The sequence below is a fragment of the Lynx canadensis genome, chromosome C2 (genome assembly GCF_007474595.2).
Source record: "Lynx canadensis isolate LIC74 chromosome C2, mLynCan4.pri.v2, whole genome shotgun sequence".
NCBI classification, from domain to species: Eukaryota; Metazoa; Chordata; class Mammalia; order Carnivora; family Felidae; genus Lynx; species Lynx canadensis.
In genome coordinates this window covers 158,728,707-158,755,389 of record NC_044311.2, presented here as the reverse complement: position 1 = coordinate 158,755,389, position 26,683 = coordinate 158,728,707, and the positions used below count along the sequence as shown (strand labels likewise).

At 52.0% G+C, this 26,683-nt stretch overlaps 2 protein-coding genes and 1 long non-coding RNA gene across 4 annotated transcripts in view; 1 reads left to right on the top strand and 2 right to left on the bottom strand.

Moving 5' to 3' along the window:
* Nucleotides 1-4,386: 4,386 nt before the first annotated feature.
* S100B (S100 calcium binding protein B) lies at nt 4,387-10,183 on the top strand. Its single transcript, XM_030328829.1, has 3 exons — nt 4,387-4,467; nt 7,629-7,767; nt 10,035-10,183. Exons 2-3 carry the CDS (start codon nt 7,630-7,632, stop codon nt 10,173-10,175), a joined length of 279 nt encoding a protein of 92 aa, XP_030184689.1. The 5' UTR covers nt 4,387-4,467; nt 7,629; the 3' UTR covers nt 10,176-10,183.
* On the bottom strand, nt 9,117-11,664 carry LOC115523132. Its single transcript, XR_003971651.1, has 2 exons — nt 11,303-11,664; nt 9,117-10,192 (listed from the first exon to the last, which is right to left on the bottom strand). It is a non-coding gene; the product is annotated as an uncharacterized LOC115523132 (long non-coding RNA).
* A 4,641-nt stretch (nt 11,665-16,305) lies between these two features.
* DIP2A (disco interacting protein 2 homolog A) overlaps nt 16,306-26,683 on the bottom strand; it is a 119,448-nt gene continuing 109,070 nt past the window's right edge. For both annotated transcript variants that reach the window (XM_030330702.1, XM_030330705.1), the window contains 8 exons: nt 26,186-26,356; nt 24,154-24,215; nt 23,421-23,478; nt 21,502-21,576; nt 20,129-20,303; nt 19,342-19,465; nt 17,008-18,828; nt 16,306-16,758 (listed from right to left, as the gene is read on the bottom strand). In XM_030330702.1, the coding sequence (XP_030186562.1) occupies nt 18,576-18,828; nt 19,342-19,465; nt 20,129-20,303; nt 21,502-21,576; nt 23,421-23,478; nt 24,154-24,215; nt 26,186-26,356 (918 nt within the window). In that variant the 3' untranslated portion in view covers nt 16,306-16,758; nt 17,008-18,575. The remainder of the gene's footprint in view (nt 16,759-17,007; nt 18,829-19,341; nt 19,466-20,128; nt 20,304-21,501; nt 21,577-23,420; nt 23,479-24,153; nt 24,216-26,185; nt 26,357-26,683) is intronic.

The window sequence follows — 26,683 nt, the reverse complement described above, 5'->3', positions numbered from 1 at the left end:
CCTTTACCACTGTCCTTCAGGGTGAGCCTTGAGCGGGGTGCCGCTCTGTATCCATCCAATTCAGGTGGTGCCAGCGTGGCACACGCACCCACCTGTGAGCCAGCACAAGCGTCTTCTGTCAGAGTCAACAGCTTGTAAAAATACCCCAGGAGGGGCACCTGGGGGGTTCAGTCGGTTAAGCCTCCAACTATCGATTTCAGCTCAGGTCACGGTCTCACAGTTTCATGAGTTCAAGCCCACGGTCAGTGCAGAACCTGCTTGGGATTCTCCCTCTCTCTCTCTGCCCCTCCCGTGCTCACTGCCTCTGACTCTCTCAAAATAAATAAATAAACTTTAAAAAAAAAGAAAGAAAGAAATACCCCAGGAGTCCACAGACATGGATTGAGAAAAAGGAGGCAACGCAACAGGACTTGGTGTCCAAGGACTCAGAGCCACCTGCTCATGCCTCCTAGACATCTCCATTCGATAATACGCTCCTGTTACACACACCCAGACTTATGGCGACGTGGATCAGACAGCACTTGAGCTGCATGGTTTCCTGATGTCCCAGGGTTAGGTGTTCAGTCTCCACTGAGGTCTAACAGCAAACCAGAAGCTGTTCTCTTTTTCTTTTTAAAAATTTTTTTAATGTTTGTTTGTTTTTGAGAGAGAAAGAGAAAGAGAGAGAAAGAAAGAGAGAGAGAGGCAGACTGCAAGTGGGGGAGGGGCAGAGAGAGGGAGACACAGAATCCAAAGCAGGCTCCAGGCTCCGAGCTGTCCGCACAGAGCCTGACGCGGGGCTCGAACTCGCAAACCTCAAGATCATGACCTGAGCCGAAGTCCGACGCTCAACCGACTGAACCAGCCAAGTGCCCCTGAGAATTCTCAAAATGGGAACAGCTAGCTGCCAAACAAGACACAGACTTGCTTCAAAATCCTAGAAGGACCCTCCTATCAGCGCTTGTCAGAGGGTCCGTATTGCATCCACATGTGCCAGAGACACTTCAAATATCATCAGATCTGCAGGATCCTCTGAACCAATGGTAACACAGCTTGGCCTGCAGCCTAAACTTGCTCTGGTCCCCACCGGAAATGCCAGCCTCATGGATGGAAGTAGCACACGCACACGTAGTATATGTCATGTCTAAAGCCCCCAAACCTCAACCAAATGTTATGCCTCTTTTCCCAGCAGGTGGTGCCCGGGGGTTCTCCAACACGCTCCAGAGCACTGACACCACCCCTGGAACTTCACTGAGGTGGTGGCCCCTAAAGATTTGGGGGCCTTCTCTCCCCCCCGTCCAGTTTGCAGATGTCTTACGAAGGCATCAGACCCAGTCAGCGTCCTGTCTTCAGTAGAGTGGACCAGTGTGCTGCTGGTCAAGGTCTCCGTAGACAATACTCTGGCATTGAGCAGGAGAGCGGATGTATCCCTGAGGCAATGCTGTGAGGGTCTGCCTGCAGCCTGCCAGGTAAAAGCAAACTATTTCTGGTGGGTCTTAACATTGGTTTTGAGAAACAGATGCCCAGTGCCAGGGCCTGTGATGATCTTCTCCAGGAGAGATGTTGCATCTGGCACAGCAGCTGAAGCCACCAGCTGACCACACTTGGGAGAGTCCCCATTCTCCCTAATCCATACGCCGTCTGCACAGGCCAAACTGGCAAGTGAAATGGGTGTGCTTAGTATCACCACCCCTTCTTATGTCAACTCTTTGAGAACGGCATTCATCTCTGAATTCTCCCAGGGGTGCAGTGTTTCTCAGTTTACTGTCACGATAAGAAGGGGAAGTTCTAGGAATGTTCCTCTAGCTTTGCCTGTCATAATGGTCCTCAGCTGGTATGTAAGAGTGCCAGTGAGGGGATTCTGCCAGTGGCCAACTATGTCTGTTTCGATTATCCTTTCAGGTGCACCTCCCGGGCCCACTGTGAGCTGGTCTAGTTAAGACTCTATCACCTGACCACCACAAATTCCTACATGGACTAGTGGGCCACGGTGCCATTTTGTTGCCCCAGGAATTAGGACCAACTCAGAGCCCCTATCTCATAACCCGTGGAGAGGTCTAAGTGTTTCCTTCCAGATCTAAATGTTTCCACTATGTGGTCACATTTGCGAGTAGCTGCAGGTCCCTTGGGGAAGGTATAAATGAAGGTTCTTAATGTGTACTGGCAGTAAGTACAGGGCCTTGTCTCAAGGGAACCTGGCCTCACCTTCAATCAAGAGACTGGGGTCCAACCCAACTTAAGTCTGGAAACTTGGGAGACAGGCTGCGATTCTCCACACTGGTGATTCAAGTCAGATTTTGATTACCAGACCTGGAGTTTTTCCTGTCGTGTGGGTTAAGGACTGCTTGAGTAGGCTGTGCATCTGTCTCATTCCCAGGGACACTGTAATCAGACAACCACTGCCAAAGATCTCCATGGACCAAAGCATCCTGACTACTGGTATGCCCCTCTGCCATCACCCCACTGAGATTCAGGAAGCCTGTCCCAAAGGCACCATCTCACATGGTCATCCGTAGGCTATGAAGAGCTTCCTACGTGTTCTACTCAAGAGCATAATTCTCATTGCTTTAGTGCAGGGCTCTCCTGTGGAATGCAGGGGTAGGGACTGGATGTGCAGGTCACATGTGACTAGACCAGGGGTCCAGTCCAATGAGATGAGACCCCAAGTCGGGGAATTGGGAGAGGGGGCCAGGGTCATCTGGAAGTGTGAAGGCCAAGGAGGAACCGTGGGCCCCAGACAACCTTGTGGATGAGGGCCATGAGCATCCCTCTCCCAGGATGGTTTTAATTTGCCCTAAGTATCTCCTCTGTCAAGAGGTGGTGCTGACAGCTGGTGAGGTCACATGCACCCTCCCCTGTTCTTGTGAAGTCTTGTGTCTGTGAGGTCCTGTGGGTGGGTACAGGGTGCCACCACGGGGGCCCCATAGCACTTGAAAGCCCCTCTCATCCAGAGGGTGGAACCTCTCCCAGCCTGTGAGCCCTGGCACCCCTCTCCCCCAACTCTGCTCCCACAGAGCCTGAAACACAGTAGGCACAAGTCCCACTTGGCTGTCTCAGGAGGCTGTGCCGTGTGTATCCAGAGGGCAGGCCCCTCGCTCAGGCGTCCAGTAGTTGAATGAATAGATTCCAAACTCCTTTTTTCTCTGCAGGAGTGGGCTGAAGCTGTTCTGTGTACACTGAAGGGTGCACACAGGGTGAACCCCTGCCTAGTGCCTGGCACATACCACCCAGTGCCCCTGCTTTACAGAACACACATGCATGTGACCCTTCACCAGGCATCAACCTGTGGGGCAGCCGAGGACATAGGATCAAACCACACCACTCAGATCCTACCTCATGCAGGTGTGGGTGCAGGCTGGGGGTCTAGGACGGGACAGCTCAAGCCCCAAGGCTCGCAGCTCAGTGCTGTTTCCAGGACATACTTCCAGGTGTCGAATAGTCAAGAATTTCCTGGCAAAACAGATGACAACACAACAGCTGTGACCACGGACATCTTGCGTCCTGATCCTTCGAACGCGGCGGCTGTGAGCCTGAGTCAGCAGAAGGGCCCTGATTCTGATTCAGATGTCCTTTGAGGAGTTTGAGGCCACGGCTTTCTATGTAATTTGGTTAAAGGAGCGGCTGCCTTTGGGGTTTCCACTTGGAAACAACTCAGGAAGGGTACAGCTGAGGACGGCAGGGGGTCTGGATCCGCTTTCCTGTGGCTGCTGTGAGGCCCCAGAGAGGGGAGCACCAGCAGCACCTCTCTGCAAAACAGAGGCTGACAGTCTGTGAGGTCGCCCCAGGGTGAGGGAGGAGGCCTTGGGGTGCACCTGGTGAGTGTCCTCCATCACATTAAATGAGGCTGTTATCCTCAAATATCAGGGATCTGCTTTGCCATGTGTTTCTGGAGCAGCCATTCTCAGCGGGGGGGGGGGGGGGGGGGGGGAAGTGGGGGTTGCTGTCCAGGCGCCTTGGGGTGGCCGGGGCGAGTGGGGGCGAGCAGGGGGAAGGCTGGGAGGCAGCAGACGGCGCAGGGGCCTCTCTGCTGGAAAGCAGCCCGCGGGCCCTTCGTCCTTGTGTTCAGCCTGTCCTTGGAAGCGCCACGGTCTTGGCTGCACATTTGCTTTGTTTGAATCAATTACTCGGTCTCTCTCCTCGCCCCACCCCCAACCTTGCCTTTAGAGGAACATCAGTATTCATGTATAAATTAAAAAATAGCACAAAAAGCTGACTCTCTACTTCCTGCCCCACGGGCCATTTTCTTCCTTGGCCCAAGCGCAGTCCTGGCTCCCCAGCGAGTCCCCGGGTGGCCGCCGGTCAAAGCGGCCCTGTGTGCGGGCCTGGCCGCCAGCTGCCCCCACCCCCACCCACCGCCCCCATTGGCTGCCCGGGCCTGCAGCGCCGCGCCCCACCGCCCAGGAGGAATAAGAGGCGCCCCACAGCACTCCTGCCACTCTGGACGCCACAGCCAGGAGGTGACAGGAGCGGCCACCAGGAGCCACTGACGTGAGGACACTCAGGGAGAACCTGAGGGAACCGAGAGGGTGGGGTGGGGTGGGAACTAGGTGTAGGTTGGAAAGCCCTTTTCGGATGATTGGCAGCATTTCATACGTGGGGAGCTTTTTTTCTTTTTAAATTTGAATGCAAGTTAGTTAACATCCAGTGTGGTCTTGGTTTCAGGAGCAGAACCCAGAGATTCATCTCTGACATATGACGCCCAGTGCTCATCCCTAAAAGTGCCCTCCTTAACCCCCATCCCCCACTTAACCCCCCCCACCCTCCGCCACCCCCACCGTCATCAACCCTCAGTTTGTTCTCTGTATTTAAGAGCCTCTTATGGTTTGCCATAAGTCTCTGTTTTTATCTTAGTTTTCCTTCCCTTATTACTGCTTTGTGGACATGAATGCGTCAACTCTAGGCAGCTAGAGGTTCACTCTGCCTGAGTTTTACACCGCAAATCAGAGAACCCTCAAGGACAGTGGCTCGAGGTGGCTGCTGACATTTCCGCAGAGGTACTAACAAACGTTGCTTCTTCCCTAACTCTCTGAAGAGCAGGGTTTCTGCTGAGCATGACTGGCAAGCAGAGTGAGGTCAGCCCTACTCAGAAACAAATGCTTTCCTTTCCTGTTGCTTGAGTCCTGGGTTTGCAACCACTTCTCAGTTTTCCCTCAACAAGGAAATGCCAGGGTCCCCCTGGACACCACCCAGAAATTACATGACAATTGGGAGGTCTTTACAAGTAAATTACAATCTCGGTCAAAGAGTTTTGGTGGGTTTAATTTCTTCAGTCTTAGAATTTCTCAGGGAGGTAGGCCGCTTCCCTGGGGGGCCGGGGGAGCCCCTCACCACATCCTGTGTGTTGTGTCCTTCCAAAAGGAGTTAAAGCCCAGACGCCTCTTGCTTTCCACATAAAAAGATTAATGCAGGAATAAGAGGCAAATTAATGCAAGAATAACATTCACGGAACTAAGTGGAAAGGAAATATGGATATTTGATTTCCATTTCTCTTAAAAGATAAGCTTTAAACCATCCATTGTTTCTTAGCAAAAGGAAGAATTTAAAAGGAAAAAAAATTGTAGTGTGGTTATGAAGAAAATTACATTATATGGAGTTTTCAAACATATGCAATATGTTTTATGCCTTTCCTTCAAAAAAATCCCACTAGGGGTGCCTGGGTGGCTCAGTTGGTTGAGCGTTCAGCTCAGCTCAGGTCGTGATCTAATGGTTCATGAGTTCAAGCCCCGCACTGGGCTCCAAGACAACGGCGCAGAGCCTGCTTGGGATTCTCTCTTTCTCCCTCTCTCTTTGCGCCTCCCTTGCTTGCATTCTCTCTCTCTCAAAATAAATAAATAAACTTAAAAAAAAAATCCCACTAGTCATACATACTTCACAAAAAAATAATTTAAGCTCTCCTTCCCTGACGTATCACAGACTTTGTGAAGTATCAGAATGATGCAAAAGTTTCTTGGGTTTCTTGTTTTGTTTCCAAAAAAACAAAATCAATAATTGAAAACCTGAATGTAAAGGATAAGAAAGAATGAAATGTTAAAAGATTTTAATCCATCTGAATTGTTCTATCTATGTGTGATAGAGCTGACTTTTAGGGACTGTAGGGCAAAAAAAGGATACTGATTATTAATAGGGTGACTTTAGCAAAGATGAGGTCAAGACAAAAATCCTCAATCCTTTCTCTCTGAGAAATCAGAAATAAATAAAATTTTAAAAATTTCTTCCAGTTTATTTTCTAGATATAAGTGACATGTCCAACACGGGAATGATTTTTCCACAATTAGATGTAGTTCTCAGATCTATTTTATTTGTTTGTTTTTTGATGGGGGACATTTTAATCAACAGAAATCTGAATTTAAAAGTCACAGATAATTTCAAATAATGATCTAGAAATTGAATATAATCTACCCGGCAGACAGATGTGGAGGCTTCTCCCTCTGGGACCTGGGGGGAGGGGTTACTCAGCAGACCTGCCCCCCGCCCCCCTAAGTACCCCCAGAGCTGTAGGCCCGAGTCTCAGATCTATTTTGAACTGTCATAGAGCAAAGATTTTGTCCTGGTCGGAACTCAAGGCCATAGGTTGGTAAATTTCTCTGGCTGAGTGTCTCAGTTTTTGAAACAATCGACAAATCGTCCTCTGTAAAATGTACCTAATTCCCAGGATTAAACAGATATTTCCTGCTTGCAGGCCACGGTCTGAGGTACATGTGAGTGAAGTAGGAAGTTTCATACTCTGATACCTGCAGAGAAACAGCAGCTCCCAGCACTGCGGGGGCGGGGAATGCTCAGCCTCCTGCCCCATTTGTGCATCCCTGCCTCAGAGCCAGCCTCACTCTCTATGGCTTTATAATATATTTTTGATTCTGGTTGGTCTTTGTGGATCTTTCACTGATCTTTTTCAAAAATGTTTGTGGCAATTCTGCCATGTTCATTTTTCCAGTTCAGGTTTGCAGCTTTTTGGTCATGTTCCTCACCCATCAAAAATAAATAAATAAATAAATCTCTTAAAGATTTTTATTTAAAGTGAGTTAAATTTATATATTATTAGAAAGGAAAGTCCCTGCATTTTTATGATCTTTAGAATCATTTGCAAGAAACTGCACTTTTCTTGCTCAACTTATTCTCAATTAATATGTGTGTGTTGCTTTATGAATTTATGAATAGGATTTTTTCTACCATGTTTTCTAATTGTTTATTGGTAGAATACAGGAATACTATTTGATTTTTGTAGCTTCATTTTGCCCCTGGCCACCTTACTTCCTTCTAGATAATTCTAACAGCTTGCAGTCAGTGCTCTGCTCCCCTGTACTGTGTCACTTCATCTTGGAGCCCTGCAAGGGCAGAGGGTGGCCTACTGGGAAGGAAGCAGGAATCGACCCCCAGGCTCCCTCACTCCTGCGCTACAGTCTTTTTGCTGAAGTTTCCCATTGGCCAAACCCAACCAGAAGCCAGAGGCCACGGGGACAGAGAAGGGAGGGGAGGGCAGGAGTGGCTCTGAGAGGCAGACGGGACAACTGCTCTCAGCCTGCAGGGGAGATGAGCCAAGGCCAGTCCAGCCCCTCCTCTGGGTTGAGGTCCGTAGAGCGAACGCATTAACTGTTCTGTATGCAAATAAGGCAAAAAGCATGAGAAGGAATCTTTCCTTTGTGGACCCCTAGGATGTCTGAGCTGGAGAAGGCCATGGTGGCCCTCATTGATGTTTTCCATCAATATTCCGGAAGGGAGGGCGACAAGCACAAGCTGAAGAAATCTGAACTCAAGGAGCTCATCAACAATGAGCTTTCCCATTTTTTAGAGGTGAGTCTTGCTTTTTAAAATGGACAGTTTGCCAGTTTCTTCTCCACTTAGAAAACCACCTGGACACTTCCTCTTTTGAGCTTCCCTGAAAGTGATTCCAGTTACATTTCAGGACTCCTAGGATGCTTCTGAAAACTTGTTTGTGCAACTGAACCCTCACTAGAGAGGCTAGCTTAGATGACCCCGCTGTTTTCATTTTCATCTGTTTTGTGTATAGTAGGAACAGCAAGGAAAAACTGCTATTTCAAAGGCAATAGCACAGGTTCCAAATAATGCTGACTCTTCTATGAAAAAACTAAGGATTTACAGCAATAATGACAGAATGGGATGAAAAATATACTCATGACTTATCATGGGCCACAATTAACATACAAGAAAGATGTTAAAGATAGGCTCTTGATTTGAGGAAAGGACTGTTTTTGCTTTAGCTACAGGTTTAGCATCTGCCAGCGGATGCCATCCACTCAGCAAACATGACTGAGCAAGCACTATGTTTGCCACTGGGAGAGACACAAGCCCGAGGACACGGCCTCCGCATCTGGGGCACCCAACCTGGCACGTCAATGAATGGCCACAGCCTACTTGACTGAGGGCATGAGAAGGGCCCTGTGCCCTCTGGAGGCTATAGGGCTTTTCAGGGGGATCCATGGAGTAAAAGACCCTAATTTAGGAAGCTGTGTGAGTCGTCCCGATAAACCGGTGGTAGAAGTAGGTCCAGACACCTATCCTGGACTCACTTCCCCGCCCACAATCTCCACTGCCTGAGGGTCAGTCACCCATTGTCTCCACTGCATACCAGTCTCATACCCTCGAGGCACTGAACTGCAATCCACCTGGCACCTGACCTTCCTTTAATGTCCAGAACCAAGTTCACCGAAGTGACCAATCACACACACAGGAAATGGCCAAACAGTGAACCAGGGCACTAAGGTCTGACCAAGAGCTAATTCTGGGGAAGAGGCCAGAGCACCAGGACACGGCCCGGCTGCACGGTGACAAAGAGCCCCCCTCCGGAGCCAGCTGAGCCTCTCAGTGCATGATGAGCCCCAGGGTCCAGCAGCAAGGCTGGCGGGTTCTCCTGTCCACGCCCCGACCCAACTCTCCATCGCTGTGAATGGCACCGCCAGATCAGAGGAGGCGCCTGTGCGCTTAGGGGTAGGGGGCATCTCTGGGGCCGATTCCAAGACTCGTTTTCTCAGGCATGCAAGTTCAAGTGGCAGTTGGCCACCTGCACGTTCAGTTCTCCCACCAGTTCCACCTTCTAACAATCAAAAGTCCCAGTTTCTTCTGTAACAAGGATTGTTCTAAGGATGAAATGAGATAGTGTTGGTCAAGTACCAAACATACAGTGAAAGTACTTACCAATAATTATTAATTTTATAACAGGAAAAACTTAGCATGTGGGAACCACAATTTATAAAAGATACATAGTTCATGGCAAGCACATCAAGATGTCATGAACATTTGTTGGCCTAGTTTTGTCAGGGTAATTCCAGGCTGGAGGCAAATCTATAATGGGATTGAAAGAGTGTACTGCTCCCCTCTGTCTGAGGCAGATGTTTCCAGGTCCCATCCAACCCCACTGGAATCAGTCCTTCACGCTTTTATATCCAGCCAGCTACACGCGACTGCTTCCGGGCGGGCTGTCTTGCTCCGGGGCCCGGCCATTCCGAACCAGCGCACTTATGCTCTTTGCTCTTCGTGCCCCGCCGTTCCCACCACGTGTGTAGCCCTGCACAGCGTTGGCTCCTCTCACACCACTTACTGGGTTTCAGGGTTGGGCAGCAGAGTCCTCGGAAAAGTCCCATGATGCCAGAAAGCAATTCAAATGGCAAAAAGAACACAAGGAGTTAACAAATAAGGACTTCCACACGCAGAAACAGTGAAAACCTTGGGCGGAACCAAAAGTTCATTTTTTCTTCCAAGATGTTTGCTTACAACACGCTCGGGCTTATTTAGAACGTGTGTTTTAAGTATAGTGGAGCACAAGCTGCAGTTTTTCGAACCTGGTTGTTCCATTGAGTCTTTTCAAGTAGCCTGGGGCCCAGCAGACTCAAAGTAAGGTGGAAGAGAAGGCCCGGACCCCCAGAGACTTCTGCCCAGCCAAGAGCCCCCTGGTCACAGGAAAAAGCGTTCTGGTATTTTGCATTTTACATCTTAAGTTGCTTCTGATACAAATTATTAAGGTGAGCCAACGATTAATCATGGTTTGATGGCGCTAAACTTCATTTAAAACCAAGATGGGCAATGTCTCTTCTATCTCCTAGGAAATCAAGGAGCAGGAGGTGGTGGACAAAGTCATGGAAACTCTGGACAATGATGGAGATGGCGAATGTGATTTCCAGGAATTTATGGCCTTCGTCGCCATGGTTACCACTGCCTGCCACGAGTTCTTTGAACACGAGTGAAACGGAGACAGCTGTTCCTGTGGCAGAGACGAAGGTCACACAAGGACGCAGAGGGCAAGGGCTTGCAGGCTAGTAGGAGCTGAGCTTTCCAGCCGTGTTGTAGCTAACTAGGAAGCTTGATTCGCTTTGTCAATGACAAATTGAAAACCTCTTTCCAAGGGCCGTCTTCCAATGGCCCCCGTCACTATCCCTGCTCCGTTAGGCACACGTGTTAGCTGACTGGCCCCAGGGACTCGGTCACGACCGCTTAGGAGAGTGGGTTCTCGGTCACGGAGCGTGTGCTCCACCCGCCGGCACGGCTGTGGAGAACCCTAACCCAGAAAGATCAAACCGGAACCAAAAACGACTCTGGACACTGGTGGCTTCCTTAAGTCTCCACCATTGCCAAACACACAAAGTTTTGCCCACCATCCTTCGAAAAGGCTGCCCTCCCTTAAATCTGTTATCATCGGCGCACAGGAATGTGCGCGGGGCACATCGTGGCGGCGCGGTGACAGCGATGAGCTGTGGTGAGCTGTGACCCGGGGGAAATACTCAATACTAACGGCCCTAAAGGAGGAACATGTCTCCCAAGCCACCAAGTACTGGCATTTTAATTCTGACCGCAACTGCGGGTCACAGTTCCACACTCAGCGCACCTCCCCTGAGAGGCTCACAGCTCGCTGGGTCTGTGGGGGGACGCGTGAGCGGCAGGGGGAGCACCGCCCGCCCGAGCAGGGTTCCGCTCCCTTCTCGGGAGACAGGCGTTGTGCAAGTAACTCTCTTTGCTTGGCCTCCTCTCCTGTCCCTAAGGCGGCGGGTTCCTAAAGGGACGTGTCCGGTCTGTTGGTGTCACTCCCCGCTTGTCTGTGCCCGGCCGGGGTCTGCCCACGGCTGTTGGGAGAGTCAGTGCGTGTGCAAAGCTGAACATTATGCTTGGGTATCCACGAATTCAAATGCGTTCTAAATATTAACAATCACTTCCAGGAAAATTCAAATTAACCTTATCCACCCCTTTTTCTGCTGCTTTTTTTTAAGTGCACAGACTTGGAAATTCATAAACCAATTGATTGCTTGTATTTGCATTAAATAAAAAGAGTCCTGTAACAATCCTCCGTAGCCCTTAAACACGAAACCAAGTGAAATACCTGCAAACCTGGAAAGAGGAGTGAAGTCAATGGCCTGGCATCATCGTCACCGCAGACGCTGCACTCCCCAAAGCCAGGGCAGGTGCACAGGGCCAGGGACACTGGATGGGCGTGGGGTGGGCAGGGGTGTGGTGTGAAGGGAAGCAGCACAGATGGGGCAGGGTGCAGAGGGCTGAGAAGGTGCCTGGAGCAGTGTGATGAGGAAGGAAGGGGGTGGAAAGGAGTGGTGAGATGGAGGTGAGGCAGGGTGAGAGGGAGGGATGAGGCAGGGTGAGGGGGGTGGGGGGGTCTGGGTGGAGGAGGGTGGTAAGAGGGTTGAGGAGGAGACACCAAGAGAGGGGTAGTGTGCACTGAGGTGGGGGTGAGGAGGAGGGGTGAGGAGAGGGGAGGCAGGAGTGGTGAAGAGGGGTGTGAAGAGAGGGGTGAGGAGGTACCTGGTGAGGTGGGGGTGAGGAGGAGGGTTCGGGCCGGGCGAGGGAGAGGGGAAGCAGGAGTGGTGAGGAGGGGTGTGATGAGGTAGGGGTGAGGGTGAGGGCTGAGGTGGGGGTGAGGAGGGCAGCTGAGAGGCAGGGAAGCACCAGGTGGGACAACCCCCGGCCACGGGCTCCTGCCAGGAACTTCCAGCCTGGTTGGCGTTGGGGTGGCCTCCCCCGGACTAATCTACTAATGGGCTAATCCTCGGGAGCCGAGCTGTGATTGGTCTGGCCGGTCACGTGCCCAGGGGGATCGGGGGTGGTGCCTGCACGGGCTGGGAAGAAGCGGAGACCAAAGTGGCTGCCCAGACATTTGGGGCTGGGGGCTGAAGCCAGCACGTAGGGACCGTCTCCAGAGTCCCCTCCCCTCTCCCCGCCGATGGCTTGCCCTCCCAGCCCTCCCTCAACCCTTCCCCCCCCTCCCCCCCCCCCCCCCCGTGAGGGGGAGCACTGTGTCAGGACAGGCGTCTGGGACACTCCATTGTGCTCTGGCAGGTTTGCTCCCCACATGGTCACTGGCACCTGCTTGTCCCACCATCCTGGCCCCATAGAGCCTTGCAGATCTTGACCTTGGAAAAAAGACAGCCAGTAAAATCACCAGCAAAATGGGTTTATTTAAGAATGGCAGAGAATGGAGCACTTGGGGGGCTCAGTCAGTTGAGCCACCTTGATTTCAGCTCAGGTCGTCATCCCAGGGTCATGGGCTGGGCTCAGATCCTGCTTGAGATTCTGTCTCTCTCTCTCTCTCCCTCTACCCGTCTCCCACACGCTCTCACAAAAAAAAAAAAAAAAAAAAAAAAAAAAAAAAAAAAAAAAAAAAAAAAAAGAACATGGCAGAGAAATTGAAATTCACAACGTGCAAGGTGTGACAAAGCACAGGCGGGTCCAGAGAACACAGGAAAGTTGCTTCACAGAGAAGAGGAAGGTAGGAGCGGCTGCTCTGAAAGGAAGGTGCACTGCAGGCCAGTGAGGACAGCCGGTCCGGGACCAGGGTCAGTGCTGGGACAGCTGGGGCGGGAACATAGGACGAGGAGCAGGTCTGGGAGGACCAGAGGGTCCAGCACAGCTGTCCGGCTCGGCCGCGGCTGGCATATGCCTTGCACAAAGGGGTCAAGGTGCCAGAGGGAGGAGGCTGGCAAGCGGGCTCTGGGCTACAGCTCACACGGTGTGTGTTCATCACCAGAGGGCCGCCTGCTGCGTCAGCCAGAAGTTGGGTGAGTCCCTGCTGGTACCTCCCCTGCCCACTTGGATCCAAGAATCTCGAGGTGACTCAGTCCCCAGATGTCCACCCGGCTTGCAGACCAGACAGGAACAACTGGAGTGTACTGGCCCCCAGCGAGCCTGCCATAGCCGCTGCTGAGTGTCCCTGGTGGTTCCCCCATCCAAGGGGTGCTCCTTCACCCTGAGGAGGGAGGCTGCTTCTCAGCATGTCTGCACAGCCACCTCCAGGGCTCCTGGGGGCTTCCTAGCACAAAGACCCCTCATTCCAGGTTGTAAAATGCCCATCATCCTCCTCTGACCTCGGCTGGGGGTGACCCGCCCTCACCTCCAGGCTAGGTCTGGGAACGGGTGGTTAACGTCCCCACAAGGCTCCTGGCCGGCACTGCTGGTCTGACTATCCAGAAGCTGCTGCAGGCATTTCCAGGTGGGCAGTGGGCAGGGGCGAGGTGTCCAGTTGGGGCAACGACCTGTCTCAGGCATCACCAGGGAAGATCAGCTCCTGGCTGAAGCCAGGAGCAAATGCCACTCAGTCGGTCACTGAGGACCTCAAGGATGGGAACGCTGCATCGTTCATTTTTTTATTTTTATGTTTGTTTATTTTTGAGAGACAGAGTGCGAGTGGGGAGGGGCAGAGAGAGAGGGAGACACCGAATCTGAAGCAGGCTCCAGGCACCGAGCTGTCAGCACAGAGCCTGACGTGGGGCTCGAACCTACGAACTGTGAGATCATGCCCTGAGCTGAATGAAGTCAGACACTTAAGCAACTGAGCCACCCAGGCGACCCTCCCTGGTTGGGTTTTGATTCAATCCAGTACTGGTTTCGATGGGCTCCCAGTGGAGGTCCCACGGCCAGAAGCGGCTAGACCAGATATGTGGAGGGGATCACATTCAACCAATGAAGAGGAAACCTCACATGGAACAGCCGTCCTGGTGACTTAGGTGGTTGTCCTGTGCCCAAGACAGACAACTTTGTATAAGGACAGGAATAAAGAGAGGGCATCGAGTTTCTGGATCTTACTACCATTCCAGTGGGGGGGACTAACTTCCAGCCAAGAGGCAGGCCTTCTCCTCACCATAGAGTAGCCACGGCTCGAGGACTGTGGCCTGAGCGATAAGGCTTTACTCCTTGAAAAGCCTCTGAAATGAGAGTAAAGGAAGGAAAGAGTACTTACCAAGTTTGCACCGGCTCAGAGACCAGATGAAAAGACGCGAAGCCGCACGTTGGGTGCCAAATGATGGGGTTGTGGGGCCATGGTGGGGTTCGGAGCTGACAGCCAAGAAAGGATTCTTGGAAGACATCTTTGGTGCAAAAAGGTGATTTTATTAAAGCATGGGGACAGGACCCGTGGGCAGAAAGAGCTGCACTGGGGTTGTGAGGAGTGATTTATTATATACCTTCAGGTTGGGAGGGGGTCAGGGACAGCGTAAGTCTAATGGATTTTGGAAACAAGGTTTCCAGGACCTCAAGGGGCTAGAAGTTAGGGAAATGTCATTTATTACTGTTTAGTAAAATCTCAGTTATGAGACCCTTCTGATGTAGATCAGGGGGCCACAAGCCTGGAGTATGATTGCCAGCATATATCTTGGGGCAGTTGAGATAAAGGAAGTAGACTTACAGGATCCTGGGGGGTCGGGATAAAGTTAAGGCAAGATTCCCTTTTGCCCCCAGCAAAGTGTCCTCATCCAGGCAGCTCAACTCCTAGAGGAAGGTCACTCTGCTGGTCTCAAGGACTTGTTAATGGGCTGTAGGCAGTAAGGGAATTTAAGTTTTCACTTGCCTTAGTTTCCCACATCACCATGGCAAGCACTAAAACCCCTTTCCTTTGTTCTGGGTGGCCAGGAGTGTCTGAGGGGTATCCTACAGATCCCACCTGGGGGCAGGGGTGCTTGCTTGTACTTCACCCTCAGCTTGCCCCGCGCTCCCTCATCAGGAACAATGGCACACTGCTGAGTGACACGCCTGCCTTCGGAGCTCAGCAATCAGTGGAGACAGGATCGCACCTGAGCTTGCCTTCTCAGCTTGCCTCTCCTAGCTTGGAACCATCAGCTTACAAGCTGGGCGAGGGGGATCGGGCCCCAGTATCCTCAGTGGCATCTCACCCAAAGGAGAGGCTCCATCCACAAGGTAGCTGGGTGGAAGACGAGGTTATGGCTGTGCTGAGCGTCCTCTGAAACAAATCAGCTCTGTTCAGAATCTGAAACTAAGCACCAGTAACCATAGTTTACATAAAATAATTAGAACGTTTTAAAAAACAACCTAAATTAAGAGGTGCCTGGGTGGCTTTGTTGGCTGGGTGTCTGACTCTCGATTTCAGCTCAGGTCATGATCTCATGGTTCGTGGGTTCAAGCTCTGCACCGACTTGTGGAGCCTGCTTAGGATTCTCTCTCTCCAACCCCCCCCCCCCCCCCCGCCGCCCCTCACCTGCTCACATAATTTTTTTTAAGTTTATTTATTTATTTTGAGAGAGAGAGAAAGCACGAGTCAGGGAGGGGCAGAGAGAGAATCCCAAGCATGCTCCCCACTGTCAGCACAGAGCCCAACGTGGGGCTCAAATTTACAAATCGTGACATCATGACCTGAGCTGAAGTTGGACGCTTAACTGACTGAGCCACCCAGGCACCCCTAGATGTGATAATTCTTAAAATTTTTTTTTAATGTTTATTTATTTTTGAGAGAGAGAGAGAGAGAGAGAGAGAGAGAGAAAGCAAGGGAGGGGCAGAGAGAGAGAGGGAGACACAGAATTGGAAGCAGGCTCCAGGCTCCGAGCTGTCAGTGCAGAGCCCGACGCGGGGCTCGAACTCACAAACCGCGAGATCATGACCTGAGCCAAAGTTGGCTGCTTAACTGACAGCCTCCCAAGCGCCCTGAGATGTGATGATTCTTAATGTAAAATGGTTCCTACAAATCAACCAAAAAACCTTTGAGTGCAGTAAGAGTTGCTGGATCCGAATACAAATGAGAAACAAAAACGACACATGAAAACATCTTTAACGTGACTAGACATGACAGTTACTTGACTGTAATTTGGCAAGGACTTATTTTAATCTGTCAGGCTGCTGGAAGAGGCCCTTCTACCCTTCTGGAGGGCAGAAGGCACCCAACGCTTCTCACAGGGCATGACCTCTGACCGGTCCACTCTGCCTGAAGGACCTGCGCCCGAGGCAGCACCTGTCGCTGTGGACGTGTGAGGACTCGGCACTGCTGAGGTGTAGTGTTCAGTGCTGGTGTGGACAGCGAGAGGAAAACGACCTTCAGTCACAGCACACCCGTAAGACACAGTTGTTAAAACATGTAGAAGATATATATCATAGATTAAAAAGTCTGTAATTTATTAAGTACAAAAACTAATATAAAAGCATATGATCCTAATTTTGTAAAAATCTTTAAAAAGAAAAAATTAAGCCCTGAAAGGATTTTTGTTAAACACTAATGCTGCGATTAATCAGAGGTAGGATGATAGGAGATCTTAATTTTCTTCTTTACACGTGAATGTGCTTTGTAGATTTTATGCTATCGGCATAAATGCTTTTATATTCAGAAAAAAAAAACGCATGATAAAATACATCCTATATGGGGTAATTTAAAAAACATTTTCACACATTTCAAAGTGCGGAATTACAAATAGTCAATACCTTTTATTAACATAATGATATAAAAAATTTTAGTGTGATATACAGAATTCCCAGAGAGTACTTTTAAAACATTTTAATGCGCTTCTTAAAATCTGAATTTACAAGACACCTTGTCTTACTGCCACTGACCTTTCTTTTTTTTTTTTTTAATTTTTTTTTTTTTTTCAACGTTTATTTATTTTTGGGACAGAGAGAGACAGAGCATGAACGGGGGAGGGGCAGAGAGAGACGGAGACACAGAATCGGAAACAGGCTCCAGGCTCTGAGCCATCAGCCCAGAGCCTGACGCGGGGTTCGAACTCACGGACCGCGAGATCGTGACCTGGCTGAAGTCGGACGCTTAACCGACTGCGCCACCCAGGCGCCCCTGCCACTGACCTTTCAATACAAAAATTTTACAGTATTTGTTTGCTATAAAACTACAACATTAAGATTAGGGTTAGGTAGTTTTTCCCCGTTGGCCATCCCGTTCTAAGGAATGTCCATTAGTCCGCCGCTAGAACCTCTGTATGTCAGACAATAAGTTACACAGATTCTGTACATAATTACAATAGAGTTATTAGAATTCCAGTATGCTGTGACATACTAGCCGCAGCTCAACACCACAGGCAACAGAACTACTATGCACGTGCTATTTGTAGCCAAATATGAGTAGGATGTGAGAGTCCGCCCACTTAGCCAGACCCATTTGGTGGTGAATTTAAAATGGTAGAGAATTAATAATAGCTTTGTTAGGCACTGTTCCAGGCTAATTCCTGAAAAGCCTGGTTGTTCCTAGGAAGCATGCATAATTCATAAACTTTCCCACCCTCAGTCCCCCCCAAACCCCACAACTTCATAACACACTCTTTAATAGCTATATAAAAATAATCTGTCTTAAGGTTTGAGCTTTGCTTCAAATTCTTAAAAGTATCTAAAGGATTTTACATTCTCTTCTTTGATTTAGGTTTACTATATTACATCAGTTTCATCAAGTTTGAATAAAATAACTGAATATGGTTTGGCCAAGTTTTATAGGCACACAATCGAAACTGCGAACGCCAGGCGGGCAGGGGTCTCTCCGCAGCCCCCAGACTGCATGCAGGGCGCTCGGCAAATAGCACGAACGACCTGAAAGCCTCAGACGCTGCCGCCAACGCTTCCAAGTCTGTTGAACTGTAATAAAAGTAACAATTCAACACAATTCCATGTACCGAGGAGAATTCATATTGTGGAGTTACCACAACAGGTACTGTAATGGCACAGCATGAAGTCACAAAGCTGGGACAGTCGTTTAAGACTAAATGCTGGTTAATCTTCCCCAAACAACGCGTCTAAGCTGACAGCCCCAAATGGCACTTACTGAGTATTCGTGACAACAAATGCAGACAACTGGGCACACCTGTTTCAATAATGAAACCAGCAGAGGCGGTGCCGTGTGGCCACAGCGGGGCCTCGGGTCTGAGAGTGGGGAGGGCAGGCCAGGACTGCCTCCCGCCATCACTCTGCTCCTCCCCAGGGGCCTCAAGTTCTTTCTGGCAGGAATTCTATACATGAAGTTGTCATTTGAAGTGAGAATAAATAAGTGAATTTTTAAAATCAAGAATGATATTTTTAGCCTAAAACAAGTGCAAACTCGCAGCACAGCAGAGCGCTCGTGATCCCTTTCCGCAGCCACTCCAGGCCCCCTCGCGGGCGCCCACCTATTCAAATACTGACTGACAAAGGTCCTCGAAGATGAAAACATTTCTTCAAATAGTCAGGAAGTGGCTCCTGAAATGAGATTTGGGGATCCTTGGGACGGGTCCGTAAAAGCAGAGGGCACAGCATTCCATGAAGACTGGAGTCTTTTCTGGTGGCTGCAGACAGTGTGGTGTCTTCACAAGCCCCAACACCTCTGACCGGCTCCCGCACCAGGAGGCCGGGGACCACACCTGTCTCAGGAACGTGGGGTCGACAGGCGGCACTCACATATTGTAGGCGACATAGATGGGGTCCAGCTGGTCAGCCAGGAAGCCATCACGCAGGTGCATGCGCTGCTTCTCGCCCCGAGAGTTGATGGGGATCACACCTGGGTCCACAATGACCACCACACCCACGACCAGGTGATGCTCCTCCAGCACGACGTTTGTCACCAGGGCCACCAGGTCCAGCGCATCCTGCTCCAGCCCATCCAGCTCCACCACCACCACCAGCAGGTTGGTCCAGGTGAACACGGCACTGCAGGGACAGGGAGGGGTAGATGGCGTCATGCATGGGACGGGCACAGGCTTCTGGGAGCAAATGGACAAGTGGGAAATGGTGCAAGTACAGAGCAGTTGGCCTGCACTACTGCCCAACATAATTTGAAGTTGGGCTGAATGTGTTTTATGGGAGTCTTTATTCCAATTGAAGTCCTTCATAAGAACCAATAGTATTATTTGATGTTGAAAGCTGTATGTGTCCCAGTTCAAGCTCCCTTCAAAGTGGAGTCATCGTGAGTCATGACCACTTAAATTTAAAAATTCACATTAAAAACAGAAACACTTCAGGATAACTGTAGACACCTCATGTTTTGGGGGCCAGACTCTTGCTTTACAAGTGGTCAGGAAACGAGAAAGAGAGGCTGCGAGAGGCTTGGGGTCCGCTGCTGGAGAGGCAGGTGTCCGCCAGCACACCCCCCGTGGAGAGCGTCTGCAGGGACAGAGGCTGCAGGGACAGAGGCTACCGGGCAGGGCGGGACGTGGCTCTCACCACTCGGCGATGCTCCTGTGGGCTCGAACCACAGACGTCTCGATGTCTATGGGGTGGTAGCGCATGCCTCTCAGCTCCAGCGTCTCGTCCAGAGATCCGACCACGTACAGCGCATCGTGCCGCTCTGTGAACACGGTGCAAACACCTCAGAAGGGCACCCAGGGAACGGCGGCACCTTCCGCGTATCCACAGCAGCCCCGAGCCGCGCTCTGTGGGACAGGGGCCCGCTGTCCACACAGCAGGTGACAACTGGGCCTCCTTGGAGGTGGTGCCGTCCCCTCGGTCCCACGCGAGGGCGCCTCTGCAGCCAGGAACACCTCAGGAAAGTCAGGCCAACGTGTGAACACATATTTAGAAATAATCTGTACCATGTCTGGAAACAAAGCAGCATCTGTAGGGACACCAGAAGTCTGACTCGATCTGGTCAACCTGCTGTGGCCTAGGGGACCCTGCAACTTTCAGGGTCATGCAAGGGGAGGGCCTGGTGGCCTGATCACTAACACCCCCACGTCCTCAGCAGAGGCCGAGGGTCCAAGGCCAGTGAGGACACCCACAGTGGCAAAACAGTAATATTCAGAGAAAACTGCTATCAGAGCACCCCCACGTCCTTCACCCCCACACCTGAAGATACACGCTCACAGCACAGGGTGAGGGGTCAGCAGGAGTCCCTGAGCTGTTGAGGCATGAACGTCAGACTCTCGGGCCACAGCAGCAGGCCTCCCGTGCGGTGTGGATGGACCCCACCACACATGCGGCCCGTGTGCAGGGGGTGAAAGGTAACCCTCACCTCCACTGGCGTCAGTGAGCTCTGTTCTTCGAAGGAAACCCAGGTAGCCAGTCCTTGCCCAAATGGTCTGTGTGTCTCCAAAACTCAGCCGGGCACTGAAGTGGTCAGCGTGGAGCGCCTCCTCCCCATAGACCGTGTAGTAGCCGGTGGCGTTGTGGGGGCTGCTCACCCAGATCTGGTGGGGCCCAGGGGACAAGAATGTTGGCACATCACAAACGCTGGGCACAGGTTCTGCCGTGAGACAGCCACTGGCCGAGTGAACAAAGGCAGGGGGAGGGGGAGTTGTTTCAGTGTCTCTCGTCTTGTGGCTCGAGCTAAACTGCAGGCACAGAGAAAGCAGACAAGCAGCTTTTCTCTCCTTGGAGCGAAGCGCCCCCTCCTTCGCCCTAGGAGCCACCGGTGGGACTCTGTGGCACGGATGAGCTCACAGAGGCGCCTCCCTGCTGCTCACATGGAACTACTGTTGACAGTGAGAAGGAGTCAGGAGCTTGTCCCACATCCACAGAGGGACCGGTGAAGGGGCTGAGGGCTCACAGGACGGAGCGGGCACGGCCACTACACTCGCCCTGCAGACATGCTAAGTTCACGTGCATCCACGCACCCTTGTCTGCCGCACCCGTGCTAGCAGTACCCAGAGTGTTGTGGGGTCCCCTAGGGAGTCCTTCTACACACTGGGCCCATCCAGGACCCACAGTCTGCTCCCCAGACTGAGCGCCTGGCTCTAGACGCAGGCAGCCAACAGGCCTTCTGCCAAGAGGTGGGTTTCCCAACCTGGCACAGACCCTTTGTGACTATCTCGGGGGCAAACTGTTACCCTAACAGGCCAGGGTCCAGCTGGCCAGCAAGAGGGACGGCTGAGGGAGGCCCCATGCTGACCACACCCAGCCCTGGCACAGGCACACCTTCCAATCGGGACACCAAGCGACCCCCGGGAGGCCCTGTGTAAATACCCCCGAACCCCCATCCGCCGGGACCACAAGGGTCCTTGTGCCCTCCTGGCATGCCCGCAGGCCTGGAACCCATCGTAACAGACCAACTCGGGCCTCTACTAGGCTCCTGGGGGACAGTCCCCCCCGCCCCGCGTTACTCTAGACCCACTCCCACGCATTCGTGCAAAGCCTGCACCCTCTGGGCGTCAAGGACCCTCCCTCAGGGACTGCTTTTCTAGGGGAGGTGCAGTTTCTGTGCAGCTCCTCAGGCCCCCCAGTTCCTACAGAACTTGAGGTTTCCCTTTGCTGGAGGGCAGCCCTGGGGTGGGCTTCATCCTGCAGGACCCAAAATCCTCTGCTGAGAATTCCCGACTCTGGGACGGATAGGGGAGAAGGGAAGGGACAGCTGCTGAGGCCATGGGGGCTCCGGGTCCCCTGCCTTACCTCTCCCAGGTGTGAGTCTCCAAGGGGCCCTTTGGTCTCCGTGTGCGCGATAATGACTTTTACCCCAGGGAGGATCTGGAAGGAGAGTGACGTGCACGTGTTAATGATGGGGATGGTTAGAAACCAACCTAAACCTGACTTTGAATTTTAATCGAAATAAGAGACTTTTTTTTTTTTTTTAAAGTAGGCTACATGCCCCAGTGCACAGCAGGCTTGAACTCATGACCCTGAGATCGAGACCTGAGCTGAGATCAAGACTTGGATACATAATGGACTGAGCCACCCAGCCACCCCCATAAGAGACCCTTTAATAGATAAAATAAATAGTGAATCTTAGCAAAATTATCCCAGTTCCTAAGAACCGACCATATGTTGGATTTCAAGAGGGGTGAGGAGGGTTTGTTTCCGTAAGCATCTGCCGTACCTGAGGTCTTTCATTAAGGACACAAGAAGACGACCTGCCCCTTGTAGGGCACACGAATGTGGGGTGCCGTCCACACACCACGCCTGCCTGCGAGGGGCTCTGTCGGCCCCATGAGCCCCAGTCCTGCACCGGGAAGCTAGCTAACAGGGCACGGCTGGCTCAGGCACACGGGGGCACCGGCTCTTCCCCAGGAGCCTTGGAGAACACTCCAGGGGAGGTGCCTCAGCTCAGGGGACCCCAAGCTTGGGCCCCTGTCAGGCCACCCAGACACCTGTTCTGTCTCAGGTGGCTTCCCCCATATGAAACAGAGGTCAGTGGGGACCTCCAGGCAGGTGGGAAGGGTCAAAGGGTCACGGGAAGGTGTGGATGCAGGCCCTGTTGCCCACGGTCACCCTCCCACCTCCCCCCGAAGCTTCACCCACACTGGCTCCTCTGCAGCTCCCACTCCCACTCCAGGACCTTTGCAACAGCTGAGACTTCTGCCCCACGTCACTGCGGCTGTCCCTCCTCAGGAGTCTGACCATTCACCCTCCACACCCACCCCTCCATAGGCCCACGGGCTGGTCCTGTTGCTGCCCCACTGCCCTGTCCCTCTCTGGGCACTTCCCTGCCTCCCTAGAGGCAGCTGTGACCACCAGGGTGTGTGAGCAGAGCTGGGGCAGCCCTTCCAGGCTGCGTGAGCTATGCCAGCCTCCACGTCTCGCCTCTGGGACTGTGTAGGTCTGGGACAAGTCGCTACCTGTGCTCTCGACCCTACCACGATGTGCGGCAAGAGCCGTGGGAAGCCCTATGATTGGGGGCTGTCTGTTCCTGGCCACACTGGGGACACAGCCCCGCCCTCGAACCTGCTGTCTCCTGGTGCCCAGCAGCTTAGTCACAGCACCCAGGCCATATCCCCATCTTCATCACTGCCTGGTACGGCCGTGTGGGTACTCCTCTTTCCTCAAACATTCCCTGGTTCTGAGGACGCCTGCTCTCCAGATACCCGTGAAGGCATCGGGCCCCGAACCAAGAGGCCCATGGCCTCAAGCCCCACAGTGGGAGATCCTTCTGGGCTTCTGTACCTGAAGCCCTCCCGTTCTAGGCATTAGCTCAGAGGTGTCCTTGTGTGTGCTAGTGGGGAGGAGAGGAGCCCTCTGCATCAGCCCAGTCCCAACCACAGTTGACCTGTGTCCATTAGGACATTTTTATTTTTATTTTTTATTATTATTTTTTAATGTTTATTTTTGAGACAGAGAGAGACAGAGCATGAACAGGGGAGGGTCAGAGAGAGAGGGAGACACAGAATCCAAAGCAGGCTCCAGGCTCTGAGCTGTCAGCACAGAGCCCGACACGGGGCTTGAACTCACAGGCTGTGAGATCATGACCTGAGCTGAAGTCGGACGCTCAACTGACTGAGCCACCCAGGTGCCCCCATTAGGACATTTTTAGCCCTCAGCACCCAGCAGGGGCTAACATAAGAAAGGACCTGGGTGTAAGTCCCAGCTTCCACTACCTTTCCAGACTCCGTCAATGGCAGACTGTGCGGAGAACCCCGTTCTACCAAACGTACCCTAAAAATTAACAAGGGAAAAGGTAATCAGAAACTGATTATCACTGTAACGGTCAGTCAGTGGACAACACCACACCTCCAGGCTTTTGCTCACGACCTTGCTGTGACCTTGGAGCAGCGACTACCAGCTCCACATGCACCAGCCCCAGCTGCCTGGCTTACATGCCACCGCTCAGGGTAGGGGCTTGCTCCAGGGTTCTCGGGGCCCTCCCTGGACCGGCCGGCCCCACCCCAGGAGGCTTCACCACTGTTTACCTCAAGCTGCAGCATGGCCACGTTTGAGGATCCAGAGCCAGGATCAAGCTTCAGAGCTGGGAGGGACCCAGACTCACAGGTACATACCGTGGCCCCCAGCACACATTTACTGATGTAAAAACTAAGTCCTGTCTTAAAATGGTGTCATGTGGAAAACATCCTTGCCTTGGCTGGTTTGCCTGTTTTCTATCCCACGAGAAGACACATGCCAAGTGTTCGTACCTGACATCATCCCTCCTGGTCATGGGAACAACAGATACAGGGATGCTGCCTGAGCTGTGCTGACACAAGGGAACAAGAAGGAAGCCCAGGCTCCCCCAGGGGACTCAGCCAGCCAGCTGCCAACGCCGGGGTGCTGGGAGGTCCGGTCAGGGCAGACCCAGCCTGCAGAACTTCACCTGTGGGCGTGGCGGGCCCTCACCTGTCATGGCGCAGCGCCCTCATGTCCACGTAGACGGTGGTGGGGTCCGGGCCGGCCGTGCCCTGGAAAGGAGAGCAGCAGAGGACCTTCATCTCATTTTCAGGAGTGTGTCCCCATCTACACGGGCACAAGCCGTGTGACAGCTCTTCCTGGGTCCTCAGGGGACGCCCAGGAAGGCAGCTGCTCTGCTCAGGGCACTGAGCATGCCCAGGGGCATGGATGGCTTCTGTCCAAACATCTATGTGGCTTGACAACACTCAGAGACTTGTCCAATAACACTGACTGGAAATCTCAAATCCTGCAGTTTTACATGTCCGCTCTAACGCTTGTCTGTTCCTGCTGGTCCCTATACTCTGTGCTTGGTGAAAACACCACCGTAGGTTTTGGAAGGCATTTTCACCAGCCGTCAGATTGGGCCTGGCCTCTCACCAGCCGACCGGGTTCTCCTGAGGGCTGAGCATGGCAGAGGCTCTCCCAGGGATCGGCCCGAAGGACGTCTCCCTGCTCTCCTCTCATCAGACACTTGGGCACTGGTCCTGCCGAGGATGTTATATGTTCCATTTAATCGATAAGAAACATCGAATTAAATGGATGCTCTGGTCAACATCACTGTCTAAAGATGCCAGACAGTGTAACCTATGTCTGCCCTGGAATTAAAACAACAATGATTGTTTGAGACCAAACACTGCCCTTCTTCCAGAGGTAACGCTAGGACTGTTAAATTCTTTTGAAAATAGCTTTGCTCTTATATTTGGTTTCAAGGGAGCTTTTACATAACATGCCAATAACATCCACTGTGAGCAAAGTCAGACAGCAAAAGAAACATGTATTAGTCTGGAATTCACAAGAAGGTCACATGAACTCATGGGGGAAGCACAGAGGTGCCTTGAGGTTGAGGTCAAGGTCGTACCTGCTCAGCCAGCTTTCCCAGCCTGTTGGGCTGACAGAGGCAAAGAAGGCCAGCAGAGCGAGACAGGGAGGAGACGGCCACAGGAAACACAAACAGAAAGCAACAGGCCACGTGAGAAACACACAGTAAGAGAAAGCAAAATACGTCACTGCATCTCAAAGCGCAAACATGAACAATCCATTAAGATTTTCGCAATCATACGTGGCATCCCACGCGCCGACAATAGAATAGATACCTTCAAATATCGAGTAAATGCTGAGCAGAGAGTAAGGTCTTCACTTAGAGCCGCTAACTAAAAAGAAAGTCATACTTTCTACACTAGAGAGGGATATTAGGAGGGGACCCTAGCCCACCTCCTCCTGCCACATAGCAAGGGTCTGTGGCTTGGAGAGGATAGCAGTCTTCAAGGTTGAGAGGACATCAGCAGCAATGCCAGGAGAACAGGAGGACAGTCTCTGCATGTAAGACCTGCCCTGTGCCCGCCAGGTGCGCCACGGGCCGAGGACCAGGGCTGAGCAAAGGCCCCGGAAGCCTGGCAACAGCCCGGGATCTGGGCCCACTCTGGCTCCAGTGATGCCTCTTCTGCCCTGTAGTTCCGGAACCGCTTCGTGGAGCAAGGCGTTCAGTATGTTTTTAGAAAGAAGTGAAATGGAGATACTAGCACCAAATCTGGAAAACAGCCAGTCATCTGAAGAAGCAGTAAACAGCACTACAAGTGAGCTATTCAATTTCTGAAACTTCGTGTTTCCTTCTAATAAGTAAAATACCTTAATGTTTCAAAAACTAATTTAGGGCAATACAAATCACCACATTAATTAATGTTTCAATTTAAAATTGCTAACTGCCTTTACAAGTTTATCTTGCTTTAAAAAATTAGCTACATATTGTATCCTTTGAGATTTTTCCCATAAGTTAATAGTCACTGTTCAAGAACAACTTGTGTTGTTTCCAAGTAAGCCTTTGTTCATCAACAAGACTAGAACATCTTTTAAATAACAACCTCCTGGCTCACAAAGCTGACCGGTTCTGTGTAAGTGAAAACACCAAGGGCTCAGAGGGCAAGCAGGGAGGACAGCGCACGCAGGGAGGACGAGGACTGCAGGAGGCCGGTGCAGGCCTTACCTGGAGGCAGATGGCCACGTTGACCCTACACCCGAACGTGGTGCTCACGGCGCGCGCTGGCAGCCCCAGGTCCTTGAACAGCTTGGAGAAGGACTGTGTGAGCGCGATCCTGGGCCGCTCCTCAGCTACCACCATGCAGGTGCGCACGCAGGACAGGTTCACCCCCTTCGTCTGCAGGCAGGGCGGGCAGGGCAGGGAGGCTAGTCCCAGTGGAGATGCAGATCCCACCTCCCCAGCTGGTCCCGGTTCCTCAGGGTCCTAAGTTTGGATGCACTGGAGGGTGCCCCGCCCCCCACTCCTGGCATCCAGGTGGCTCCCGCCCCTGCTCACAGCTCTGGCTCCACCCCAGGCCTCAGGGGACCCTGAGGTGCGCTGCTCAGAGCTAGTATAGGACCTGCCCCCCCTTCCCCGGTACCCCTGCACTCTGGCCCCCGCACCGCTGCCTGGGTCTCACACTCTCCTTTGCTGTGTGGGCTGTGCCGATAAAGGGAGTGACCT

Bases quoted from the DNA above. Each gene is read 5' to 3' on its own strand.
- S100B (XM_030328829.1), top strand. From the start codon at position 7,630: ATGTCTGAGCTGGAGAAGGCCATGGTGGCCCTCATTGATGTTTTCCAT. The intron at 7,768-10,034 runs GTGAGTCTTGCT...TCTATCTCCTAG, and splicing joins AGCTTTCCCATTTTTTAGAG to GAAATCAAGGAGCAGGAGGT.